The sequence below is a fragment of the Etheostoma spectabile genome, chromosome 10 (assembly GCF_008692095.1).
Source record: "Etheostoma spectabile isolate EspeVRDwgs_2016 chromosome 10, UIUC_Espe_1.0, whole genome shotgun sequence".
NCBI lineage: Eukaryota > Metazoa > Chordata > Actinopteri > Perciformes > Percidae > Etheostoma > Etheostoma spectabile.
In genome coordinates, this window is record NC_045742.1 from 18,081,407 (window position 1) to 18,107,125 (window position 25,719).

The 25,719-nt window shown below is 40.2% G+C and overlaps 4 protein-coding genes across 6 annotated transcripts in view; 1 reads left to right on the forward strand and 3 right to left on the reverse strand.

The window, feature by feature from the left end:
- Positions 1 to 2,053: 2,053 nt before the first annotated feature.
- ube2ka (ubiquitin-conjugating enzyme E2Ka (UBC1 homolog, yeast)) lies at positions 2,054 to 9,933 on the reverse strand. Of its 2 annotated transcripts, XM_032528615.1 has the most exons (7): positions 9,576 to 9,933; positions 8,830 to 8,923; positions 8,526 to 8,584; positions 8,321 to 8,403; positions 7,732 to 7,831; positions 3,535 to 3,663; positions 2,054 to 3,431 (listed from the first exon to the last, which is right to left on the reverse strand). In XM_032528615.1, exons 1-7 carry the CDS (start codon positions 9,636 to 9,638, stop codon positions 3,357 to 3,359), a joined length of 603 nt encoding a protein of 200 aa, XP_032384506.1. In that variant the 5' UTR covers positions 9,639 to 9,933; the 3' UTR covers positions 2,054 to 3,356. The 2 variants fall into 2 exon arrangements, with proteins under 2 accessions (XP_032384506.1, XP_032384508.1); XM_032528617.1 differs by lacking the exon at positions 8,830 to 8,923 and having other exon boundaries at positions 9,576 to 9,932.
- Positions 9,934 to 10,656: 723 nt separating this feature from the next.
- klb (klotho beta) lies at positions 10,657 to 17,373 on the reverse strand. Its single transcript, XM_032528599.1, has 6 exons — positions 16,063 to 17,373; positions 14,120 to 14,633; positions 13,718 to 13,986; positions 13,350 to 13,606; positions 12,170 to 13,101; positions 10,657 to 11,696 (listed from the first exon to the last, which is right to left on the reverse strand). Exons 1-6 carry the CDS (start codon positions 16,819 to 16,821, stop codon positions 11,287 to 11,289), a joined length of 3,141 nt encoding a protein of 1,046 aa, XP_032384490.1. The 5' UTR covers positions 16,822 to 17,373; the 3' UTR covers positions 10,657 to 11,286.
- Positions 17,374 to 18,295: 922 nt separating this feature from the next.
- tlr1 (toll-like receptor 1) lies at positions 18,296 to 22,775 on the forward strand. The gene is made up of 2 exons (XM_032528600.1): positions 18,296 to 18,629; positions 20,315 to 22,775. Exon 2 carries the CDS (start codon positions 20,322 to 20,324, stop codon positions 22,728 to 22,730), a length of 2,409 nt encoding a protein of 802 aa, XP_032384491.1. The 5' UTR covers positions 18,296 to 18,629; positions 20,315 to 20,321; the 3' UTR covers positions 22,731 to 22,775.
- A 259-nt stretch (positions 22,776 to 23,034) lies between these two features.
- Positions 23,035 to 25,719, reverse strand: part of ints10 (integrator complex subunit 10) — a 10,514-nt gene continuing 7,829 nt past the window's right edge. The window contains exons 15-18 of one of the 2 annotated variants that reach the window (XM_032528409.1): positions 24,687 to 24,849; positions 24,437 to 24,530; positions 24,078 to 24,146; positions 23,035 to 23,615 (exon numbers count right to left, since the gene is read on the reverse strand). In XM_032528409.1, the coding sequence (XP_032384300.1) occupies positions 23,459 to 23,615; positions 24,078 to 24,146; positions 24,437 to 24,530; positions 24,687 to 24,849 (483 nt within the window). In that variant the 3' untranslated portion in view covers positions 23,035 to 23,458. The remainder of the gene's footprint in view (positions 23,616 to 24,077; positions 24,147 to 24,436; positions 24,531 to 24,686; positions 24,850 to 25,719) is intronic. The other variant, XM_032528410.1, reaches the window with a different exon arrangement.

Genomic DNA, 25,719 nt, shown 5'->3' on the forward strand with positions numbered 1-25,719 from the left:
CATGTCTGCTGACTGAGACACGGAATAAAACTCCGGCTATCACATAGCAGCAGAAACAGGATGCCCACCAATCATTGCCTCACCACACATGGGCTATTCAGCTGTCAATCAAACGCCTGCAGCCAGGTGAGCTGCTGATGATACTGACAACACAAGCAAGGAATTCAGAAGAAAAGACGGGAAAGTCAGTCACTCAATACAAACAATCAAGTGGTGCACGATTCCTTTTATTGCTCGATCTTTGGATGTGGACGACACAATGTCATGATTGTTAGTTGTAAAGTAACACGTAAAATGATGGGACGGATTTTCATCCGTAAGTATACTTTCTGCAAGTTCTCTTTTCTACATTAAAAGTTGCACATAGTAGGCTAGTATTTATTTAAAGTTCCACTAATCTGAATGTGTTATCTTTTTTGTTGAAGACGCACCACAAATGTCAATTGGAACCAGTCTGAAAAAACACCAAATATAAACGGAAAGGGTAAGTATTAACAATAATGTAATTTGTATTAATCAGAGAAAATCAGCAATTGTAAACATTTTAGATCTGGTAACTTGTAATGGCCACATTATTTTTGACATTTTACAGACTGAATAAGACTATGCTGATTATAAGCAAAACATTATCAGAAGATAACAGATATTTGTACGACAGGTTGGAATAATAATTGGGACCTTGGTTACATGACACGCTATTAGAAACGCAATATTTCAATGCTAAGATTTGTGGAGTACCAAGGAAGCTATCCTAAAATTATTAGTTTACATTGGACATACTGCCCTACAGTAAAGCTATACAAAATATGAATCTAATTCTGAGATGAAAGTCAGAATTCTGACTTTTTTTTCCTAGGAACTCAATACGTTATTCACATTTTGCCCTAATTGTCCTCCGTATATTACAGTTGTGCCATGATAAACTATTTTAAAAAGGCAACTACAACCTCACTGTTACGTCACTGACACTTTATTTCTCAACAGCGATACTGTGGGAGTTGTATAGCATGTCTGGAACAAGGTTTATCCAGGGAGGTATGCTGTGGTAAAGTTGGGAACCTTTAACACTTTAAAAAATAAACAAGTTAATTTATTTGGTGTTCATTTTAATAATACAGAGAGTGTTTTTAAGTGCCATTAGCGCCAGGAAGCATGCTCTTTTTTTCAGCCCTATGCTGTACAGTCCTCTCTGCTCTGGGATGCTTGGAGGAGTTCCAGATGGTATGAGAGATATGCCAGCATCCAGTGGAAGGATACAAAATGAGCTTTAGTCACACGGGATGCCCGGGAAACCCGAGGCTGGTTTGCTGTGCAGCAGGTGCGGCGCTGTACAGTTAAATCCTGCTTTAATATTGTCACTGAGGTCCTTTGATGAATCACGACATACTGTTGTTGATTAGCAGACATAAACACTTCAATGACAGCTGTTCTCCTGTTTGGTGCAATATGCAGACTCAAATGCAGTGTTCAGATTATTGCCAGGGATTCGTGGGAGAGGTATAGCATGGCACAACATGCCACCAGGCAGGCCATCTGTTATTGTGCACAGTCGCAACATGCTTCACTACAAGCAAGGTGATGTGAACATTATGATAAGTGCCTGTATCAGTTTCTTGTTGACGCTCCAAATGCACTAAAAAATAAGCTTCCTCAAGCAGGAACTTTAAGCCACAGCAGTGCACTGTACAAAAGGCAATTATACATAATCCATTTTCCAGTTCTTCAGCATGCACATTCATCTAAATTGGCTTGCTTGCTCCATTTTCACTGGCAATGTAATTCCCTGTAGGTTCAGTTTCTGTTGGTCTTGTAAATTTAGTGCCTCACCCTAGTTTTTATTCAAATGAATGCACAGCCAGACAAGCTTATTAACATGTTGGATCCTAAACAAACATATACATACAGGAAACAGTTTTATTCCATTTATCAATATTGTGACTGATGTTAAACTTTTAAGAAACTGACTGTGATGTACTGATTGAACATTGTTGCCAGGCAGTTTATAGGTGGAAATTTCCAGTTAAGAAATGTCACATAAAGGACACAGTGTGCATTAATTTACACAGACTTTAATATCTTTATTTACAGATGAATCATGTTGACATTTATTTTAAATCTGTTGGCGTAGTTAAGATGATGTAATATTTTTCAAACTCATAGTGAATATTTCCATCCAGACTTGTGACAGGTTGTGTTACTGCTCAACATGTCTTGTTTGTTTTTTTTCAGTTTAAAAACAAGAATCCAAATGTATACCTGCAGGACGCCAAAATAAAATAAAACTTTAAAAAAATGTAAGGAAAGGGACAGGTGAAGTAAGCAATGTCAAGAACAGGTGTGGGGATAAGAGGCTGCAGGAGGTTTGGATTCAGACAGTTGAAGTGGGGGGGGGGGAATCGTGACATGAAAATGAGTATGGCTACTGTGTGAACACCTCATAGACACTATATGAGCTGGTTTCCAGAACAGGGAATAAGCCTCGTTCTATACGATGTCTGCATAATGTTTGGTACCCGGTGCACTAGATTTACGTTGCCATAATGTTATTCAATGGTCCATATTTCAAGTGAAAATGTTGTAGTGCCCTTAAAACCTTCCAGTGATGGCATATAATGCTTCAGAAAGGTCCGAAAATTTTAGTATACCACTAAATATAGAGTACCCTATCCAATTATAGAGTACCCCCAAACTGTTCATTGTGTAGGAGTGAGAGGAGTAAGGAAAGTGATGTTGGACACGGTGCAAAGAAATTACAAAATAGATACTGATTAAAATGTGTTAGTCTCTGACTTGATCCCTGTTGAGAAAACTGGCCCATAAGTGTATAAAAATGACCAAGACCAAAAGAGCCTAGTTGAATGGCTTGATCTGCTCCTATAAAAAAAAAGGTTTTCACGGATGAAAGTAAATGCACTGCATAGGCAAGGATAAGCCGCTGACAGCCGCCTCTTGGATACAGCCAGAAAAGCTGGGAGAGTGGCCGGCGTGGGCGGGGTCTTAAGTCTAGCATTTGCTTTAAAGGGGGTGAAGATGTGGCTGAACTTCTGATTGTAGCACTGAGTAGAATGCTGAATGAACTTAAAGAAATCAGAGATGAGAGCTCACAGAGCGACTGATTGAAGGGTGGTACAGCAGAGGTGATGAGCCGGAAAGAGAGATGCCACACAGAGGGGATAAAGGGATGCATGGAGAAGAGGGGAAGAGTGGAGGTGAGGAATCCACAGTGAACAGAGAGTGCAACAGGGGAAAAGACGCCTTGAGACAGTGGGAATTTGGAGGAGAGAGGGTGTTTATGTGTGAGGAGGCGACAGGGACAGGGGTAAAGATCAAGAGGAAGATGGAGAGGGTGTCAAGATTCAGTTACTGAGCAGTAGCTCTGTCGCTGTCTCCACGTCCCAGGATTTCGACGACAACGCCACTATTACTGCATTCTAGGGAAGAAAAACAGTACATTTAGAACATGTAGGGTTTTCTTTTGCGGCAGAATTCAGCAAAGCAATGCATAGTATTAGTAGAAAATAGAGAGATACTTACTTTTTCAAAGCCCATGGCACAGAGTTTGTCTATTTTGCGTGTGTACTCTGGACTGGAGACGGGAGCGCCTGCATAGACATGAGACCAGAGCCTCGCTGTCTGTTTAAACATCTCTGGGTTCTGCTTGTACTGTGCAATGAACAAATGAAAAACATTAAGCTTGTGTAAAAGGGGCTCAGCACACCCTTTTAAGTGAAACGTTGTGCTTTTCTACTTAGCACATACAGTGGTGCTCATAAGCTTATGAAGTTTATGACTAAAATGAGGAATTCAAAAAATAAAAATAAATAAATCATGTCTTGGAAATTGATCTTAATGCCTTAATTTAAAAGAATTGAATAATCCAACCTTTAAGGACACCAATTTTCTTTGTGAATGATGTATTGTAAATACATTTAAAAAAAAAGTTATTCCTTAAAATACTGTATTTTTAAAAGGCCAGTTATTTCATGGATCCAGGATACTATGCATCCTGATAAAGTTATATAATACCTAGAGATTGGCATGGTTTTATTTCAGTTAGCCAAATAGCTGATTTGATTTGCACTGAGAGATGATCTTATGGAAAGCACCCTGTGTACCTGCCATACATTATTCATTCACAAAGAAAGTTGGAGTCCTTAAAAGGTTGGATTTTTTAAAATCTTTTTTTAAATTAAGGCATGAAGGTCAATTTCCAAAAGATGGTTTGGGTTGTTTTTTTTTCCCTCCTCTTTTTACACAACTTTAGCATGGGTTCATAAACTTATGAGCACCACTGTATGCGAGCAGAAGAGCAGTGCACTATACCGTTTAGTATGTGTGGCTCCACAGCAGACAGCCAATAAAATAATTATCTGCATCTGTTTGTGGCTGCTGAGACATTCAGAGTCAGAAGAACTAGTAGAGCTGCATTGCTGCCCAGCAGTCTGTTTCCTTGCTGAGTTTGATTTTGTAAAGTGTAATGCAGGTGTAGATTTTCCATCATCATACACTATGAGCATTTAAATAAATACAAAAATTCTTAAGATAAAAACAAATAAACTTCAGCTGTATATCAAGTTTTGGACCTGAAAGGGTCATTGTGCACAACAACAGTTGAAAAATTGTTACTGTCAAATATTCATGCAGTATTTTCAGTGCAGCTATAACAATCTTACGGGCAACACCTTCTGAACCCCCAAAACATCTCATACTAAACTAAATATGTTCCAACTTTATTTGACTCCTTCATGCGAGTTTCATTGGGATGTGGGTTGCTAAGCTATAGATAATGTTACAATATGACAAGGATTAGTGATAGCATGTAGGTGTTCAAATGGGTTTAATCAAGTAGGATAATCTTTTCAATGAGAAAAGCAGGCGAAGGGTAGACAGCTCACTGCCTACACATGATATTTCACAACTGTTAACTTCACTAGCACTGCATTGAATATAACTTAACGTAACAATTAAGTAGTGTGCAGCAGAGAAAGAAGCATAATGCAGCCACCCATATAAGGTCATTTAAGGTAACAATCCAGGGTCATTCACAAATGATCCTGACACAAATATCTGAACAAAAAGTAGCAAAACACAGAATAGATTTGAGGGCACTTCCATATTTTCCAGAGCTACGGAGTGTCCCAAAGAAATCATATTTGTATCCATGGTTAAGCATTTGAAATGTATAACACTTAGTACATGTACACAACGGTGTGCCAAGTAGATGATGGGATCTGTTCAACAGCCATTTAGAAAAACAAAAAATACAATTGTCAAACAATTGTCACCCTAATCTACAAAACACCCAACACCGTAACAAAAAAAGAAGCAATTATTCCTTGGGAGAGGAATTTGTGTCCACCTAGTTTTCATGGAAACCTGTTTATAAGAGTTTGATATATCCAGATGTGTGAGTTGCATATCACGATCAATGTGACAACTAGACATTACGTCCAGAGTAAAACAGCTGGCGAACTATTTCCATTGCAGATGAAACTATCAAAACGCTTTTACACACTGCTCATAAAAATAAGCATATCTCAAAAACAAAAAAATGTGCATAGTTCAAATAACTGGAGTATTAAGGAATATTTTGTTCATGTTTCTACATTTAGAAATATTTTGGATCAATACGTTTTGTATTTGAATTTAATAAAAATTGATGAAAACTGATCCAATTTCTTTATTTATGACAATTTAAATACTTTAATTATTTATTATTTTTGTTTATTGACTTAGATAACCTTTTAGCTTAGGTTGTACTGATGTTAGGGATATGAAACATTTGAAGATATGACATCACAATAAGGAAATACCAACGCAGGCACTGGCGGACCAATTATATTGCAAAGAAGAGTAAAGGAAAAAATGTATCTTACACATTGTCATAATAGGTTGAGAACTCTTGGTGTAATTAGGTCAGAAAACTGTATCAGCTAACTGTAACCTCTGACAAGCAAAGAACATTTGAGCCAATTCACAATACTACAATCACCACATGCCTAAAAGATACCTAGTGTCAGATGGAAATGAGTACAATACTATACAGATACAGTGGTGTGAAAAAGTGTTTGCCCCCTTCCTCATTTCCTGCTCCTTTGCATGTTTGTCACACTTAGTGTTCGGAACATAAATCAATTTAAACAATAGTCAAGGACAACACAAGTAAACACAAAATCAATTTGTAAATGAAGGTGTTTATTATTAAAATGGAAAAAAATCTAAACCATCATGGCCCTGTTGAAAAAGTGATTGCCCCCTAAACCTAATAACTGGTTGGGCCACCCTTAGCAGCAACAACTGCAACCAAGCGTTTGCGATAACTGCAATGAGGCTTTTACAGCTCTGGAGGAATTTTGGCCCACTCATCTTTGCAGAATTGTCCTAATTCAGTTACATTAGAGGGTTTTCGAGCATGAACGGCCTTTTTAAGGTCATACCACAACATCTCAATAGGATTCAGGTCAGGACTTTGGCTAGGCCACTCCAAAGTCTTCATTTTGTTTTTCTTCAGCCATTCGGTGGTGGACTTGCTGGTGTGTTTAGGATCATTGTCCTGCTGCAGAACCCAAGTTCGTTTCAGCTTGAGTACACGAACAGATGGTCGGACATTCTCCTTCAGGATCTCTTGGTAGACAGCAGAATTCATAGTTCCTTTTATCACGGCAAGTCTTCCAGGTCCTGAAGCAGCAAAACAGCCCCAGACCATCACACTACCACCACCTATTTTTACTGTTGGTAAATGTTCTTTTTTGAAATGCAGTGTTCCTTCTACGCCAGATATACTTGGACACACACCTTTCAAAGTGTTCCACTTTGTCTCATCGGTCCACAGAATGTTGTCCCAAAAGTCTTGGGATCATCAAGATGTGTTGTGGAGAAATTGAGACGAGCTTTGATGTTCTTTTTGCTCAGCAGTGGTTTTCTCCTTGGAACTCTGCCATGCAGGCCATTTTTGCCCAGTCTTTTCCTGATGGTGGAGGCCTGAACGCTGACCTTAACTGAGGCAAGTGAGGCCTGCAGTTCTTGGACGTTGTGTGGGGTCTTTTGTGACCTCTTGGATGAGTCGTCGCTGCGCTCTTGGGGTAATTTTGGGCGGCCGGCCACTCCTGGGAAGGTTCACCACTGTTCCATGTCTTCGCCATTTTGGATAATGGCTCTCACGGTGGTTCGCTGGATTCCCAAAGCTTTGGAAATGGCTTTATAGCCCTTTCCAGACTGATAGATCTCAATTACTTTCTTTCTCAATTGTTCCTGAATTTCTTTGGGTCTCGGCATGTGTGTAGCTTTTAAGGATCTTCTGGTGGACCTTACTGTGTCAAGCAGCTCCTATTAAGTGATGCCTTGATTGTGAACGGTTTGGCAATAATCAGGCCTGGGTGTGGCTAGAGAAATTGACTCAGGTGGGACAACCACAGTTATAGTGTTTAACAAGGGGGGCAATCACTTTTTCACACAGGGCCATGTGGTTTGGTTTTTTTTTTTCACTTTAATAAAACACCTTCATTTAACAATTGCATTTTGTGTTTACTGTGTGTGTCCTTGACATTGTTAATTGGTTTGATGTTCCGAAACACTTAAGTGTGACAAACATCCAAAGTGACAGTGAAATGAGGAAGGGGGCAAACACTTTTTCACACCACTGTATGTTGCTCTGCTTGAAAAGATAGAAATACATATCCACAGTAAATTTGTTAAACAAAAGTGAAAGCATAAATACACATGCACACACACCTGATTGGCTACCACGGCATCCTGTGGGTCATCTGGTTCTGCGGCTGCCAATAAGGCTTGTAGTGACAGGAGGACTGTCCTCAATGTCATAGCTGCTGCCCTGAAAGAACATAGAAGAATGTTTAGTGCAACACCAAAATAAGGTCAACGTTTCTCATGAACTTCAACAGATGCATTTCCCCAAAGGTTTGTATAACTCCATGGAAGGGGTGGAGGAATATTTTCGATACTCGACATGATTGGGTACCAGCTGGTTTAAATACCTGAATACTTGCCTGAAAACCTATTAAGTTTAAAAATAAAATCCTCTATTTAACTTTGTTGCACCTATGTTTTATAGTGTATAAATGTACTATAATAACTAAGAGATTGGATCAGGGTATCTTGGGGCTATTTGTATAGTTTTCAAGTTGACATTGACAACAGGATTGTGTTATTATTTAACTGTTGACAGGGGTTGGGCATTAGAACAGCAACAAGAAAGGTTCATGGCTTTGGTATGGTAAACCCTGCCTTAGATGACTAGAAAAGTATTACAGGATGTGTAATGGATTAAGAATGTAAGGAATGCTGGCACACATTCACTTACCACTGGTCTTTAAGAATGTCCAGACATATTGCACCTGTAACTGAGCTGATGTTGGGATGCCAGATCTTCGTGATAAACCGCACCTGAGAGATTAAATAAAAAGGGGGGGGCGAAGAAAATCATTTGCAGATTAGCACAGTTAATGGGAAATTGCTGAGGCCATGCATGGTTATCAGTAACAATAACAGTAATAATGAATCCCTACCTTGGGTGGATTGAATGGATACGTCTCTGGAATTTTAATTTCTAGTTGATATCTACCCCCTGTATTAAAATGAGAGGTATCACAATTATTCAACAATCACGACCGGCCTGTTCAAGAATGCAATAAAATTCTAACTGTTAGAATCCAAATAGCTTTGGTTTACATTATTAGGGATTAAAAGCCTCTTGCAATAGTTAGTTGGTGAGGCCTTGTCAAAATTAAAATCGTTGTCAGTGACGCCCAATATCACAACGCATTTGTCCAACCATGCATACAGGTTAGCTGTGTATCTAAATGAGCCCACCTTCATATGGTGTGTCAGGTGGCCCTGCTATCTCTCCTTTAAGTTCTGTGAAGTTCTCATCCACCAGATCCACCTTTATCTGATTTTTGCTCGTCTGAAAGAGTGAAAAGTTAAAGCATTATAACGTCAGCAGACAGGCAGACTGCAAAGCGTTAAGATAACTTGCTGTCAAACTCAAACCTGCCGATGCAGCAGAAGTTGACACCCCCAGCAGCATTAGCCAAAGTTGACCTCAACTTGTTGCACACATTTTACGGATCTACATATAATACGCCCTCTAACGTAAGTTGAGACGAACCTATGCAGATCCAGGAGGACAAGTGTGAGAGCAAACCTTTACACGCGGATCATTCATCACATCATTCTATTTTTGCTAACCCAACTAGCTTGGTCCCCATAGAAGGCATGGTAAGCTAGCCAGATATGTTAGCAACATAACCTCGACACTCACTTATTTCCGGTAATGCTTCTATAACGTGATAAACTGCATTTGCTAAGAACAGTAACGTCCTTCGCTGTACCTTCCCCACAGTGGCACATTAACAGGTAGCGCTAGTAACGTTAGCTATTAGTAAAGCCGGATGCACTGCCGTGTCTGATACAGGTAGGGAACGTTAGCTAAAGCTAGCAGCTGACAGCCAGCGACGCGTCACTCACATTCAGCCTCGTAGTCAAAGAAATAAACAAGGAAAGCAGTTACATTAACTGAAAACGTGATTCAACCACAATCAAACGTGACAACCAACCTCTTCACTTTTGAGCACCTCCTTGAATTCCCGTTTTATCCTCTGAACTGCGATGTTGGCCATGGTTCCCCCGTGTTCCCGTCCGGTTGGGGCCTCGTCGCCGTCCGACCTGACTAACGTTAGCTAGCTTGTTCTGCCTTCAGTAGCTCTGCACTTTATGGATACAACCTCAAACAAACAGCTGCAACGTTGCTCGCCGTGACGCCGTCAGTCCCGGTTATTAATGTGATGTAGTAATTCGTTAAAAATGCTCAACGTGTATCGATCATATCAAATGTGTTACAACCCAATGGTTGGTTGTACTGAAAACATTTTAATACCAAACTGCATGCAGTCTGGAGGAGAGGGCATCACGTGATCTGTATTGCCATCCTGTACGCCTTCTCCCATTGGTTGATCTGTTAATGATGAAGAATTTACCATTGTTATTATTATTGTTGTTGTTATTTAGATCTTTTACCGTAAATTCAAAGTATATGATGGAAAAGACATAATTGGAAAGAAAAGGTCAGTGGGCCATTTTAGATAACTTTTTAATGCAAAATAAAAGTGATCTCAGAACAACCTAAACAGGGTTTCACATAATGACTAGTGCATTACGTGCAGCTTCCAATATGTATATTGCCATGCCCTAGGAACGTTCACTCAATATTTGTGAGCATGAGCTACTCTCTCTCAAAACCATAAACATGAAAAACGTGTGCTGCCATCACGTTTAAAGTCCGGAGCTGCAATATATATATATGGATATTGAAAAATATTAAATATTATTAAATTCTGATAAGTCTAAAGTACAGTATGTAGACTATCACATGAAGTGAAGATGAAGAGGCAGTTGCTTTCCATTCCATTTGATGATCCCAGCCAAACCTATGTGCCTGTCTCACATACAGTATACTTTATGCAAATCAAAGCTATATGCTTTTGAAGGCAAATAAAGACAAATATATAGTAAGTTAAAATTAAATAATTATAATATATTATAATTATTAAATAATTATTAATAATCTTAAGTGACCAGACAATCGTCAGAGAAGCACTTAACGATTCTTTTTTGGTATTTTCCCCATTTAAAAAACAAAAACAAAAGACAAATCTGTGCTTCACATTGTTACATCAGCGTTGCAGTCTGTGACACTAGGGGGCGTCATTGTCCCGTGGAGGTTCAAGCAGTCTGTGTCAAACAGTAAACATCATTTCAGGTATTTGACCTCTTGAAATTACTTTAAAACTGTGTGCAATCGACAATAAAATTTGAAATAAACGTATTGTACATTTGCAAAATATATGAAAGTTGAATTTTAGTCTGATCTACACAATTTAATCATCACTGACTGACTTTATTACATTACTAGAATCATGGCTTTGACTACATTTATCCATAATGGAGGTCATAGGTCAGCAATAAGGTAAAGCATTTCTTCTCCTTTATAGACCTTTTTCATGGCAGACAGGTGTGTTCAAAACCATTAATGATGGCTGCAGTCCACTTAGGAGAGGCCTTGGTACTGAAAATACTGACTCACTGAAATAGCTAACTGGGACACTTGATGGAATTGAGTCATTGATGAGGTTATCAATTTCAGCTGTTTTCCTACTATGAACAGTCAAAATGTCTGCTGTGAAAAAGGTCCATAGATAATTGCTCTTCTCTGTCAATGAGCCACACACAGTTTGTCTGCTACACATTACAGAGTCAATGTGTCTACAGTTAGCACTTAACAGGTGGACATGAGCATACAGGGACTCCTTCCCTTCTTCTCCTTCTGTTCACCCCCCTCCCTATGCCTCTTGTTTGGTTTCTCTTGATGATGATGAAAAAGATAACTGCCAACATAACACCTGATAATAGGATACAACCTCCGAAGACCAAGATCGCTTTCTTCTCGAAGATCCATGCACATACAGGGCAAGGTCCATGCAGCTCATTTACCCTGCAGGTCTGCATGGTGTTATCCTCAGGGAAACCACCATGAGTAATGATTTCTTTGTAGACAGCAATGGAGGCTTTGGCTTTGGATTGGTGTTGGGTTGTGGTGAAGAGGCCATACTGGGGAGCATGTCGATCTTGCAGTTTCCACACATAGAAGCCCTGCAGGTTGACTCCATCTAATTGGTGAGCTGGAGACAAATAGAATAAAGGAAAACGGTGTGATATAAATCACTCTCAAACTCTCATATTCCTCCTCTTCTTTGAGCATTGAAATTTCCAGATATACTGTATTTTACATTTTTTAAAAACAACAAAATGTTAAGAGTATATTTCCAGTGGTTAAACCATGTTAGAAAACCACACAAATATTGTTGAGTTAAGGGACATAAAAGGCACAGTATGAACACAACACTGGTCAACACCGTCGCTGTACTGTTCTCTCCCCTCCTCTCTGTTTTTATGATCAAACAAATCTAGGTTTGATAGCCGGAAGAAATATAGTCATAAAACCTGTATTGCTTGTGAACCTGTGCATACGTTGCAACACCCGGAACACTGCAGAGGGCCATTTTGTTCCTAATCAAAAATGATGCAGCAAAACATTCTGGATCGAAGAGGAACATTACTGAAGGACATGTATGATCTGAAATGCATGTCCCACCTTTAAAAGCCTCATGCAGGTAACTCCTGAGATAGTGTTGCCTGAGTTTGTCCTCCACAGGAGCAGGGTCATCAACTCCACTGGCTGTGACAATGATAGGCAGAGCCCCTCCATATCTCTGGCTCACCCAGTTTAGTATCTTCCGCAGGCCCCAGGGTACAACAGCCTGCCCCAAACCAGAGGAGGGCCAAGTGGGATCGGAAAGGATCAGACAACCATGATCAGGGGGTTGTCTCTGCTGAAAATTGGTCTGTGTATAGGGATATGGAGAGACCAAGCGGGTGGTAAAATGGTTCAGTGCGATAAAACTCAAAGTCCCTCTAAGCTCCTCCCTCTCAGTCTCAGTAAAACTAGGAAGAGGGGATTCAGGAAGGCCCATTACTCGAGCTCTCTCCTTCAGGTAAGCCTTCATTTCTTGTGGATAGTCCCCCTTGCTATGCTTTTCCTCATATCTGGTCCCAAGCAATGGGTCTAAGAAGCGACCTAGTTCAAACAACAGGAATCTCTCTGCTGCTGCCTTATGTGAGTCCAGGAAGGGGTTTGCAGGTTTGGCCCAGTCAGCATGTAATGCGAGTGATACAAGTGCTCTCTGTTGACTAGAGTTTTCCCTCTCGTACAGCCTCCAGGCTTTTGCGTGAGCCAGAAGAAGGTTATGAGCTGCCTGATGCTTCTCTTTCCCACTGGAATAAGAATCTACCAGCCTGTTTGGCTCATTGACGGTGATCCAGTATGGAACCCAGGATCCCAGCTGCTTGTAACACAGTGCTGCATATTCTTGAAAGGCCTCCACTGTGCTGTAGTTGAGCCAACCACCAGAGGCATGCAGTGAGCCAGGCAGGCCCAGATTTGAAGCTCTGTGTGTGGGGTAGTAGAGAATAACCACCGCCTCTAGGTCCAGCTTCTTGAGCTCGGTCAAGACACAGCGATAGTACCTTTTGGATGTAATAACAATGTAAAAAATTAAAAATAAATTATGGAATCAAAGTTAATGTGTGTAGACAGAAAGAGAGACTAAGTCATATATCATCTTTAAATGTATACTGTATGAATATTGTGTGGAGCAGTTTATGTCATAGGTTTGAATAGAATTGCATTGAACTGAAAGGAATTACACTGGGTCGGATTTGGGAAGACTGAAACAGTGACAATCCATTTTTTTGGTGTGTTTGTGTATTTCTACCTCAGCGCTTCAATGTTCACATTAGAGCGGTCTCCCTGGGGTAAAATTAGGGACCAGTTTAGAGCGAAGCGGTAGTGAGATGCCCCAGTGGACGCAAACAGACGAAGATGACTTCGAATGGCCAAGTAGTCGGTGCACTGGGCTCGTCTGGTGTGGATCTTTACCCCTGGGACTGGACGCAATGATCCGTTTCCATTCAGGTTCCAGCTGTACAACTGGGGGTCAGTAAACTGTGGTGAAAAAGGGTAGAAGTGGACCTACAATGACAAAAGAGACATACAAAAAAAAATCAGGGTAAATATAGCCATCAATTTAGCATTATTTGCTGTAAAACCCATCCTGCCTTCTCAGATTATCTCTCTTCTTACCTGTAAAGTTGAGTCAGCAATTCCCCAGTGAAATTTGCAGGGAAAACGGCCTCTGATCTCTCTTGAGGATTCAAAACTGGGGAAACCATTGTCAGTGACTACACGTCTGTAGTACTGAGCAGTGGTCTTGGGGGTCCTGGTTCGGTTTGGTTGGCTGAAGTCAATGTAGAAAAGGCCTCGCCTCACGGTGAAGCCATAATTCCACTCAAATCCATCCACTAGTGACCAGGCGGAATAGCCAAGCACCTGCACACCATCAAACTTGATCGCTGTACACAAAATAATAATAATTACAAACTCACAGCCTTAAAAAGTCAACGTTTCTTTGTTCGTCTTTTGCAAAAAAGAATTTTACTTTGTTTTAATTAAAAAAAAAAAAATGTGTTCAATTTTTTCACATACCTTGCAGGACCTGGTTGATAAACTTCTTCATTTGGTAAATGGCCACTGTGTCCTCCTTTCCCACGCTGGCTTCAGAAAACCAGCCTCCCTCAGTCACCAGCACCATCGGGTCCCCATACTCCAGCTTTATCCAGCCCAGAATGCGCCTCAGGTCTGGGGTCACAGTCTGCCCATACTGGACCAGGCCCTGGCCCATACGGAGGTTGTTGGGCCCAAAGGATAGAGCAAAAAAGTCAGCTGTTGTCTGCACCCACAGCCTCTCCTCAGGGGAGAATGTGGGCAATAGGGCCCTATGCTTGTTTTTTAAAGAGACTGGATAGTCTCCATCTCCAAAGATGGGGTTGGCAAACCAGCCAAGGACTGCCTCTATTGACTGCTGGCAAAGCTCAACATTAGCAGCTGTGGCTTTGCCTCTTTGTGGCTCAACCCAGTGAGAGCCCAAAACAATGGATACTTTACCCTTCTGAGCTGCACGGTAGTTGGTGTTGTACGTGTGCCATGCTTTTGCGTGTGCCTGAAAAATCACAGCAAACACATTATTAAGATGCATTCTGCTGTAGTCTACTACACAATCACAATAGGCATTTTTCTTGCAAACCATTTTGACATGCCACATTAGTAAAAACACAGGCTTAAATAATAAAATGAACAATGGCTAAATTCCATTTAGGGTTTCAGGGGTCCTGGTATTGTGCAAAACTCAACAGAGCCCATATCTCCACAATCTTATGAATTTGTTATGTTATTGAGAGAAAAAAAACTTTTAATCCAAATCTGCATTAAATGGCAATCAGTGAGAGACAATCGCGTAATGTATTGTGTTCATATAATTATTGTAAATGCAAGAAATAAGAAAAATAACCTTCTACTCTGCCTTGATTTGGGCTTATTTTCAACAAAATGTCATTAAAAGTTACACTACTGGTCAAAAGTTTGGGGTCACTTAGACATTTTCATTGCACTCAATTATAGACAGAATACCAGCTGAGATCAGTTGCATTGTTTTTCTAACCAGCGCAGTAGTTCAAATTACATTATGTGCTTACAACCTAATTGCAAAATGATATCAGATTAGTAAACACAATGTGCCTTTGGAACATTTGATAAATGGTTGCTGATAATGGGCAATGTAGATATTGCATTAAAGATCAGCCACCCACTCAGATCAACTGGTATTCTGTCTATAATGGAGCGGTATGGAAATTTGTAAGTGACCCCAAACTTTTGACCGGAAGTGTATATATAGTTTCTTGACATATCGTGTAAATTAACAAATAAATGAGCAACAAAAACAGGGAACCAAAGACATAACTTTCTTAGGGGAAGTAATAGAGTAATCATAAAAGCAATCTTTTAGGCACATCTACTCATGCTATCTGCGTGGTGTGCTGTCTTCATACTTTGTGTGCAAGGCTGCATAAATGTGAGTGATTATTAATGAGGCATATCTCCATGACTTCCTGTCACACACTGTTTTCGCTCCAGCACAGAAGTGCTGAGGTGGTGGACTTTGACCTCAATGTCTTTTGAAGTGTTCTGTTTACTGATCACAAACCTCTCAAAATAATATATGATCAACTGGTCATGGAGGAGATAAAAAAAAAGTGATCATTAGGGATTTGCACTTCACTGCACCACTCATATGTTACAATGCAACAAACCAAACTTCATTACAACTTAATTGAGTTAATTTGATTGCAACAAAATATCAACCACTGGTGCGGTCTCAGCTTGCGTCACTGTCTTGAGGATGCAAACATTCATTGCCCATCATAAACTGATATAGCAGCTGAGGTTCAAAGTCTACAAACAATCAATCAGTCAATATCATCAGAGAAATTCTTCATGTACTATCGTCTACAGCCCAGGCAGATAAAGGACGACATATGTTCAGACTATATTCACACAGACTCACATTAATCAATTCACCCCATCTAACTTACCCTGATCAGGTTGTGGGCCACAGTGAGAGAGCTAGCAGGACCCCCTGTTTCTCCAGGAGCGTGCACACCTGTCCCATATCCTTGCACAGCCACCAGGTATGGATTATTCATTGTGAGCCAGTACCTAACACGGTTGCCAAATGTGTGGAAACAAAAGGCAGCATACTCCTCAAACAGTCCCACCAGTGTGTCATTTTTCCAACCTCCATAGCGCTCCTGCAGGACTTGTGGCAGGTCCCAGTGGTGGAGGGTGACGATGGGCTCAATTTCCTTTTCCAGAAGCCTCTCTATGAGTCGACTGTAATGTTGCACAGCAGCTGTATTGGGCTGACTTCTGGCATTCCCATCAGGAAAGAGTCTGGGCCAGGAGAGAGAGAAAGAATATGATCTTGCACCTATATACTCCAGTGCATCCACATCTTCTTCCCAGCGAGTGTAACTGTCGCTAGCCACATTGGCAGTCTCTTTTACCAAATTACCATTGACAGTGGAGTTGGTGAAATAGTCCCAGATGGATGGGCCTTTCCCCTCCTGATCCCAGGCTCCCTCTGTCTGGAAGGCAGACGTCCCCGAACCCCAAAGGAATCCTGAAGGGAAGGTGTCTTGGAGGAAAGATTGGCCTTTGATGATGGGGTCCGGCTTGGGCTGCTGCCAAATCTTCCTGCCCTCCCCAAGACAACAGGCGGCTGTGTTCCAACTACACACCAGCAACAGGAGGGAGAGTAAAAACTGTGTGGGAGAAGAAGGATGGTTCAGCATACTTAAGGAGTCTATCTTGTTTCAAAAAATCTACTTGAAGGAAGTAGCTGTTGTCAGTCAGACCTATTACTCTGTTAAATTTCATACATCCTCTTAAAAAAGACAAGAGACCCATTATCGTGGAGGATGGAAGAGAATGATCCCAGCCAGGAGAGAGTAACATCTGAAGCTTCGAGGTGCTGCATTATCCATCTGACAACCTGCCTGACCAGACTTCCCTATCTCTCCCTCAGTGTATTTGTGCTCCCACTCAGCCCCTCCCTACCACATAATGTCCACACATACAAAGGTTGACTCATATCCACACACACTTGTTTTTACCGCACTTTGAGAGGTTTTCTGGTAAATTATTTTCACCTGAAGATCCAAAGACGATCATACCACCAAATTAAAAAACAAGACCTTTTAAAAGAGAGAACCAACACGATAATCCTACCGAGCTATTCCTGAGGACAAACACGCACAACTCTAAACATGCTGTTGATTGCTGTAAAATGTTCTTGTGTCAATAATTAGCTCGTACTCTGATCTTAGCTCCATAACTAAGAAGTAGTTGACATCGCAGTCTCTGTTTACGACGAACACATACAGGTGTTTTGTCCTCTTAAATTGTCAGTGCTGAAATAAAATGTGTCACATTTAAGTTAACGGATTTCATTTTTCCAAAATGAATTCACAGGTTCAACACATATTGAGGACATTTATAGAAAAACAAGGACGGATGACTCAATGTACTGTAGGGCAACCTGAAACTGAATAACAACAGGCTGTTCTCTGTTGTCTTTTGGCCAGAAGCTGCTAAGCACATCAGCAGTGATCTTCTAAGATTTGATCAAACCATGCCAGGTGAGAACAGTGACACCAGCTCATATGACCTTATTACATTTAGCTCCACTTGCTGTATGAGTAACAGTCTCTGATATAAGGAAACAGCAGTGCTGCTTGACTAAAAACATTGTTGGGAAGTGTGCGTTTGTGTGACTGTCCATCTGTCCGTACACACCCTTGTCATTAATAAAGCCCATTAAAAAGCCACTTCCTCATCATTCTTCATTAAAAGGCAGTGTCGACAGCTGTCTTAAGTCAACAGCGTAGTTGCCCAGGATACACTTTGCCTTAAGGCATTAGTGGGATAAGATTCAAATGGTCATCTACCAGCCTGACTGACCTCAGTGTGGTCAGTAAGATACTAAAGACAAAACACATTTCTATGTGCCATTTATGCTACAACCCTTACACAGTAGGAAAAAGAGAACAGGTTAGTCAAATCTAAATCAGAATAACTGAGTAGACTTAAATACTTCCGCTCTCCCTACATATTGACATAATATCTCATCATAAAGCACTACAAATACAGTGATTTTCTTCAGTAAAAACCTCTTTACAGTAAATAAAAGGGAAGTGAAAAGAGGATGTAAATGACAGAAAAACGTTCTTGGTTGGACAGTTGCTTTCATTTCTATATATCTTCTTAGCGCTGGTATTAACTGTAACAGCAGCAAAGGTTGTCTCAGAAAAACAAATGAACAGAAGCATTTAACAAAGCTGATGATTGTCGTTTGATCTAAACTGTTTTTGACTGTTGGTGCATTTTTTGTTAACCATTTAAGTCCTTTTGAACTTCTGCAGCAGAGATATTTTTGTAGACTTAAAAACTGAGCACAGATACCTCCGGCTGCTTATTGAGGCGGTCTACTGGAAAAGTATTCAAATATGATGGACTGCAACATATCAATCAATCAAAAACTTGACAAATCAACAACAAATTAAGCTGCTTCTGCTGAAAAATCCATTGGACCTTAATACAGGTTAGTGCACGCATTTATACTCCTATACTACTGAATAGTGGATTTTTAGTTTTTTTTTGACTTAACTTTATTTAAAAAAATATTTTACAACCATGGCCGGTTTAGATTCAAATGATCAGAATAATTAGATCGCTCAAGTCAACACACACAGACAGAAGCAACACATAGCATAAACACAACTTCAGAAAGATAATAATTAAAACTATGCATTTAACTCAAATGCATTTGTTAAATTCAGTATTTCAAATCTGACTATGGATTTCAAGAAATTGCTATCTGTATTTAAATTTGATAATCTATGCCAAACACATGGCTGATGAAAGGTAATTATAAATGGTCAAACATGTATAATTGGATGTTGTTTTAGCATTGTTTATTTTTGCACGCATTCCATTTTATATATTATATTGAGTATTTGTTCATTAATCATAAACCTTTAATAAATTATTTGTAAACTGTCAAACATTATTTGGATGATATAAAGTTGCAACTGCCGATTTTATTATGTTGTTAATGGTTAATACATACTTTACAAACATTGTTTGGATAGCTATTATCAGTGCACAAATAATCAAATAATCTTTTTATGTAGATTTCCAAAAGAAAACTAAAAGGAGCCAAATGATTATAAATTGATACTATACAAACGACTTCTTAATCATTCATGAATTACAACTTTATAATGGCCATCCAAATCATTTTTATAGATGTCTACAAAGCTATGATCAACCATTGACAAAATTGACAAAATATCTATATAAATCTATAAACTAAATATTTTATATTACACTAAACTAATGTTAAAATAAGGGCTGCTCGATTATGGGAAAAATCATAGTCACGATTATTTTGGTCAATATTGAAATCACAATTATTTAAAACGATTACTTATTGACTTTTGGAAAGATGTTAAGAAAAAAGTTAAACAGTTAAACCCATCAACAATGAAACACCTTAAGAAGTGAAACTCCCCTAATACTGTTCCTGTTTGAACAGTTGTTTTGTTTTGAACACAAGACAAAATAGTAATTTACTTGCAAAACAATTGTTTTTCTCAATTCCTCTGTTTTTATGACCGTTAGGAGCTGAAAAACACAGGACAAAATAATAATAATAACTAAATGACAAATATCATTACTGATAATTGGTTAACATAATCAATCATCATTTCAGTGTTTGTTAACTGTAAAATAACTATCAGCTAAAGTTTATTTAACTATGAATTTACCATTCATGAATGATGGTTATCATCTACCTGTTTTGACCAAGTGGAGCACACTGCCGGTCAAAAAGGGGAAAAACAAACAATCAAATCCCATCTTTATGAAAGTTCTAACGTTCGGTATTGTTGAAACTGTTTTAATTTTAATTTTAATCTGTTTATTGATCCCCAATGGGGAAATTACAATTTAAGAGAGGTTAACACCAACTATTTTGTCAATTACTATTTGTTCTAATTATTTTGTCCACCCCATTTGTATCTATGTGGAAAGGGCAAATGACAGAAACATCTCCCTGTGTAATGCAATACAGTTCAACAGCACCACAAACTAGACCCTTCATGAGATTTATTGCAGAACGGTTTTACTAGACTAAAGAAGTTCTGGCCATGTGTATCTAATAAACTGGAAAGTCAGTATATGTATCAAAACTAAAGTAGTTTGTATTTCCTTACTTTTATTCAGGCAAACAATGAGGCCTGTAACTGCAGCCCTCTGGGTGGCAGCCATGTTGATGGGACTCAAGTTAAGTGGTTCGTCCCCTGACAGCATCGTAGATCGCTCATCCAAAAACCTCTCCTTTGTCCCGAGAGACCTGCCACCGACGGCTGAGTCTGTAGACCTCTCATGCAACCACATTCAGAAACTTCACCGAGGAGACTTCAAAAACACCTCCCTCCTGAGGTTCCTCAACATTTCGTGGAATAGTTTGGATGACATCGACCCAGGGACGTTCCTTGACACGCCGCTCCTGGAGGATCTAGACTTGTCACACAACAGACTAAGGAACCTGTCGGCTCAGCGGTACCTGCTCCACACAGAGAACCTTCTGGTGCTAAATTTGGCCTGTAACAGGTTTCTTACCATGACACTGGGGAGGGAGTTCAGTTCCCTGGTAAAACTTGAGAGATTAGCACTTGGAGCTCAAAACATCAGTGCGGGTGATTTCAAGAATATTGCTGAAATGAAACTGCATACACTGACCCTTTCTCTGGAGAATGAGCTGAGTTATACAGCAGGCAGTCTGAAGGATGTTCATGCTCAAAGGCTCCAGATAGCCTCCACTAATGATCAAATAATGGACCATTATGTGGTTGATGATGCTCTGTCACTCTTTAAAGAAGTGGAGTTGATGGATTTGACTGGTGGCTACAATGCCCTGAGCGAGCAGTTGACCGAGAGATCAGAAATCCTCACATCTCATCTTTATCTCACCAACATATCAATCAACTGGAAAGACTTGACACACTATGTAAATGTGGTTCTGCTTACATCAATCACCCATCTGAGCGCCTCTGATGTGGCCATCTACAATTTGCCTTATATAGACACTAAAGTGACCAAGACATCTGAAATGAAGTCATTCGAAGCCAGAAGGGCAGTGGTGAAGTCTTTCTTTTTTTCACAAGAGGCTGTATACAACTTTTTTATCAATATGCCGGTAAAGAGTTTAGCAATCACTGAGACTTCAATCATACACATGACATGCCCAAAGTCGCAGAGTCCTATCGTCCTGCTGGACTTCTCCTATTGTGCTCTATCTGACTCCATCTTCTCCAGAATGGAGGGTCAACAAACTGTTGAATGTGAGAATCTGGAGAATGTGAGAAAATTGACTCTGGTTGGCAACAATTTTAAGAAACTTCTGGTGCTGAGCAAACGTGTGCAACACATGAAGTCCTTGCAACATCTGGACCTCAGCCTCAACTCCCTGGTTTATGATGGCGTGGGAGAATGCCTCTGGCCACCAAACATCACCAACATGACTCTGTCTTCTAATGGTCTAACAGACTCCGTTTTTAAATGTCTACCAAAAGGAACAGAAACACTGGACCTCCAGAACAACCAGGTTTCTGTGATACCACCATCCATCTTTAAACTGGATAACCTATCATCTCTGAATCTAAATGCTAACAGACTACGGGACCTGCCAGTATGTAACGGTTTCCCCATACTGACTGCGCTCCTACTCAAGTCAAATTCCCTCCATGCACCGTCTGTGAACAAGCTGGAAAGCTGCCCCAAGCTAAAAACCCTGGATGTCAGTTACAACCCCTTCACCTGCACCTGTGCACTGAGCAGTTTCATAGGTCTTGGCATCAGGTCTGAAAAGACAAAAAGTCACACAGAAATTAAATTGTTAAGTTGGCCATTGGACTATTACTGCACCTACCCAGAGGCCGTTAGAGACACCACCTTGAAAGACATCTCAATCCCAGAGGTCTCCTGTAATGTCTTCCTGCTGGCGGCCGCCATCTTGTGCCCAGCAGTGGTAATGATTATCGCAGTTGTGACCCTGTGCCATTGTTTAGATGTTCCCTGGTATATTCGCATGATCTGGCAGTGGACCAGAGCCAAACGCCGCGCTAGAATGCGTCATGTTCGACCTGAAGATCTGGTGGGTGTTGAGTTTCATGCTTTTGTGTCTTACAGCCAGCATGACGCAGACTGGGTGAAAAATTACCTCCTCCCCAACCTTGAAGGCTATACAGGAGGGCTCCGAATCTGTCATCATGAGAAAAACTTTGTGGCAGGAAAAACAATTATTGAGAACATCATTGGCTGTGTGGAGAAAAGCCGACGCTCCGTGTTTGTTCTCTCGGCTCACTTCGTCAAGAGCGAGTGGTGCCATTATGAGCTGTACTTTGCCAGCCACCAACGCCTTGCTTGGGGCTCAGATAGCGTTGTGCTGGTACTGCTCGAGCCTCTGCCTCAATACCTGATCCCATCCAAGTACTACCAGCTGAAGTCCATGATGGGCCGACACACATACTTGGAGTGGCCTCAGGACAGGGCCAAGCACAGGCTGTTCTGGGCTAATCTCAGAGCTGCCCTACAGACAGACCTGCCAGATGCACCGGTTACAGAACTAGAGGAGTGACTGAAGAGGAAAAGGAAGTGGGAAGGGGACAGTATTCTTTCTTAAACACAGTGGTTCCCAAACTGGGGGAGGAGTGCCGCATGGCTAAACGTAAATATATGATGCATGGTACAGCTGCACTGCTAGCAAAGCAGGGGGGGGGGACTTTAACACACACACACACACACACACACACACACACACACACACACACAGTTTGTGAACCACTGCTTTAACACATGAGCATACTTTCTTTAGCTAATTTTCAGTTTTGTACTATGAACTGACTTATTGTAAGCTTGTAAGATATGACTCATATGGCAACTTCTTTAAACATTTTAAAGGGCATTTAATTGAAACATTTATATAAACTAACACTTCAAGTTTGTAACAAAAAATAAACGTTACCCAGCAATATCAAAATGCACTTAATTCTTTTGTCAATATTGGCTCCCACAAAATGTCACAATATGATTAAACCACTTAAAATGTGGCTGAGCACATGTTGAGGAGAAAACTACACACATACTAAGAAAAATGCATGAGCGCTGTATATTCAGAAAAACAGTATTCTCTCCAACTCTCTGAAAAGAGAGGCAAGGAGGGGTATTGTTTTTGGAAGTGTTCAGAGATAGATGATACAGACAAGAGAGCTAGACGTGTGTCCTGTGTTGGAAGTCAGTCCATCTGCATTAAAACGGTGCCTGGAATATCAACTACGAAAAGGTTCAAAGGTCAGAGGCCACGTGTCAAGGAAGAGACTGGATGATCATGATTTTCTCATTAATGCAGAAACGGTGAAGCACACTGAACAGGTTCTCTCCACAACGGGACACCTGCCTCTCCATGGCCAGACGGAAATCTTCCTTCACACCTTTGGTGATTCCACGAGTCACTGTGTGGTGTCTAAAAAACACAAGGATAACAGAAATGAACACAAACCTACATAGGGCCAGAGAGGTATTATTATGAGATGATTTGAGACTGAGATCTATGCAGTAAAGACAAAATCATGGAAACAGCATTTAACTTTTCCCTCACATACATAAATCAGCCAGTCAAAATTGCATAACCAAAGTGTCATCATCATAAATAAAAACACAGAAAACATGTTCACAAATGAAATGAGTTCAAGTGTTATGAAAAGGCAAAAAACCAAATTGACTGCACAAGAAGACCAACATCATCCTTAAACAACAACAGCGATGACCACAGAAAGACGAGCAATGGCTCAAATAAACAAACATCGACAGGAAATCAAACTAACACTTGATGTAAAATGACAGGCCCAAATTTAAAACAGGGGGAATGACAAGCCTTGAAGTTGTGAATGAAGGGTGACTGGTTTGGGGGAGGGACCTGGGGTACCTGTCCATGGTCTGCACCCCTTGGAGCAGAAGGGTATTTAACTCCACCCCCAGGACGGGACTGGGGTTCCTAAGGGACAGCAACATTCAACAACTCTCAGTGAAGGTGCATTGGAGTGACTTAACTTCTACAGCAATGAATGAAGGAGTATGATAGAACCTTTATTTCAACCATACACCCCTTCTATTTCTAATGCTTGCTCCGTTAACACCATTTTCAGTTCAGAGTACATTTTTCCCTACAGGCCATGTCTACTTAGCTCATCAATCAACAACACTGTTCTCTTTAAAACAGCAACAGAACGGGAGTGCACAGAGTCACGATGCAAACTGAAACGTTTCTGAATGGGACGTGCTTACTTGATCAGCATTCCCTGATTGGGCAGCAGCTCTAGTTGAATCCTCCCCCCTTCTGGAGTACGTAGGTATGCAAACTCCTCCAGCATGTCAATGTCTGACAAGAATCATGAGCTTATGGAAACTTAACATCCAACACAAGAAAACAGACAAAGTGACCACAAAGTAAAGGTCTATATATATAGTATATTATTTGCTAATCCATTGGTGGAGGCTCTATTACGGTTGTGTGAGTAGTTACAAAAAAGGATACTGGTGACATAGTTGAAGAAATTCTCATACTGGAAACTGCCTTGCTGACAGATCTTATCCACGGTTTTTAAAAACAGCATCTCGCCCCGTGGCCAGTCGTGCTGCAAGAGCACCACCACATGGCCGAGCGACAGGTCGTCACGACTGTCTGTGAAGGCACGGAGCTGATTGGACCAAATGGAGAAAAAAAAAAAGGTTTATACAAGGTTTAATATCTAAATAGTATTGAAAATAGTTACAGTCCAGTTGTAAACATTTAACAGGGTGGCTACAGGTATTAACAAGTTAAATTTAAGACTTTTTAAGACTTTTTAAGACCAATTCTAAATGAAATTTAAGACCAAATTTACGATGGAAAAACAAAGTGGAAATATACAGTAATCTTTCCAAGTAAACACAAAATTAACAGTATGGTAAAAGGACAATAATCTGTTGAGTTTAAGAACATTGATTTAATGTGTGTAATCTGAAAACATAACACAAAAATGTAATTGCTGTCCTAAATTATATTATTACAATATTTTCAGAACATTTGGGTCCCTTGAACAAATTGTTATAACATCAAGTGAAATAACAAGTGAATATTAAAAAAACACTGTAATTAATTAAATGCCAATTCCAGCTGCTTTTAAAATGCAAAGACTCTTATATGATTTGTGTGCCTAACAGACAGAGAGAGAGAGAGACTCAGATGGATGGGTTGCAGTTTGTGGAGGACTCATCATGGAGAGAGAGTAGACAGCAGTGTGTAAGAGTGTTTTGCGGTGTGGAAATGTGTGTGTGTGTATCTATATGTGTGTTTTCAGGTCTCCAAGTGACCAATTTTTGTTCAAGTTTTGATGTCTACTCATGAGCTTTTGTGAATATACTTGGAAAACAATTCATATACTATAATAAACAAAGCAGTGACTTTGCACTTGAGAAAGCCTTCCCAAAAGAGAGTCCTTACCAATTTATAACAATACACGCACATGCTAGTCCAGCTGTTTGCTTTTGGTTTTATGGTTCAGTGTCTCGAACATAATTACAAACGC

Coding starts and splice junctions, on each gene's coding strand:
- klb (XM_032528599.1), bottom strand. CDS start 16,821: ATGCTGAACCATCCTTCTTCTCCCACACAGTTTTTACTCTCCCTCCTG. Junction 14,634..16,062: donor TGGCCCACAACCTGATCAGG/GTAAGTTAGATG, acceptor GTGATTTTTCAG/GCACACGCAAAAGCATGGCA. Junction 13,607..13,717: donor TTGCTGACTCAACTTTACAG/GTAAGAAGAGAG, acceptor TTGTCATTGTAG/GTCCACTTCTACCCTTTTTC.
- tlr1 (XM_032528600.1), top strand. CDS start 20,322: ATGAGGCCTGTAACTGCAGCCCTCTGGGTGGCAGCCATGTTGATGGGA.
- ube2ka (XM_032528615.1), bottom strand. CDS start 9,638: ATGGCCAACATCGCAGTTCAGAGGATAAAACGGGAATTCAAGGAGGTG. Junction 8,924..9,575: donor AGGTGCTCAAAAGTGAAGAG/GTTGGTTGTCAC, acceptor TCACTCTTTCAG/ACGAGCAAAAATCAGATAAA. Junction 3,432..3,534: donor GTGCCATGGGCTTTGAAAAA/GTAAGTATCTCT, acceptor TTTCTTCCCTAG/AATGCAGTAATAGTGGCGTT.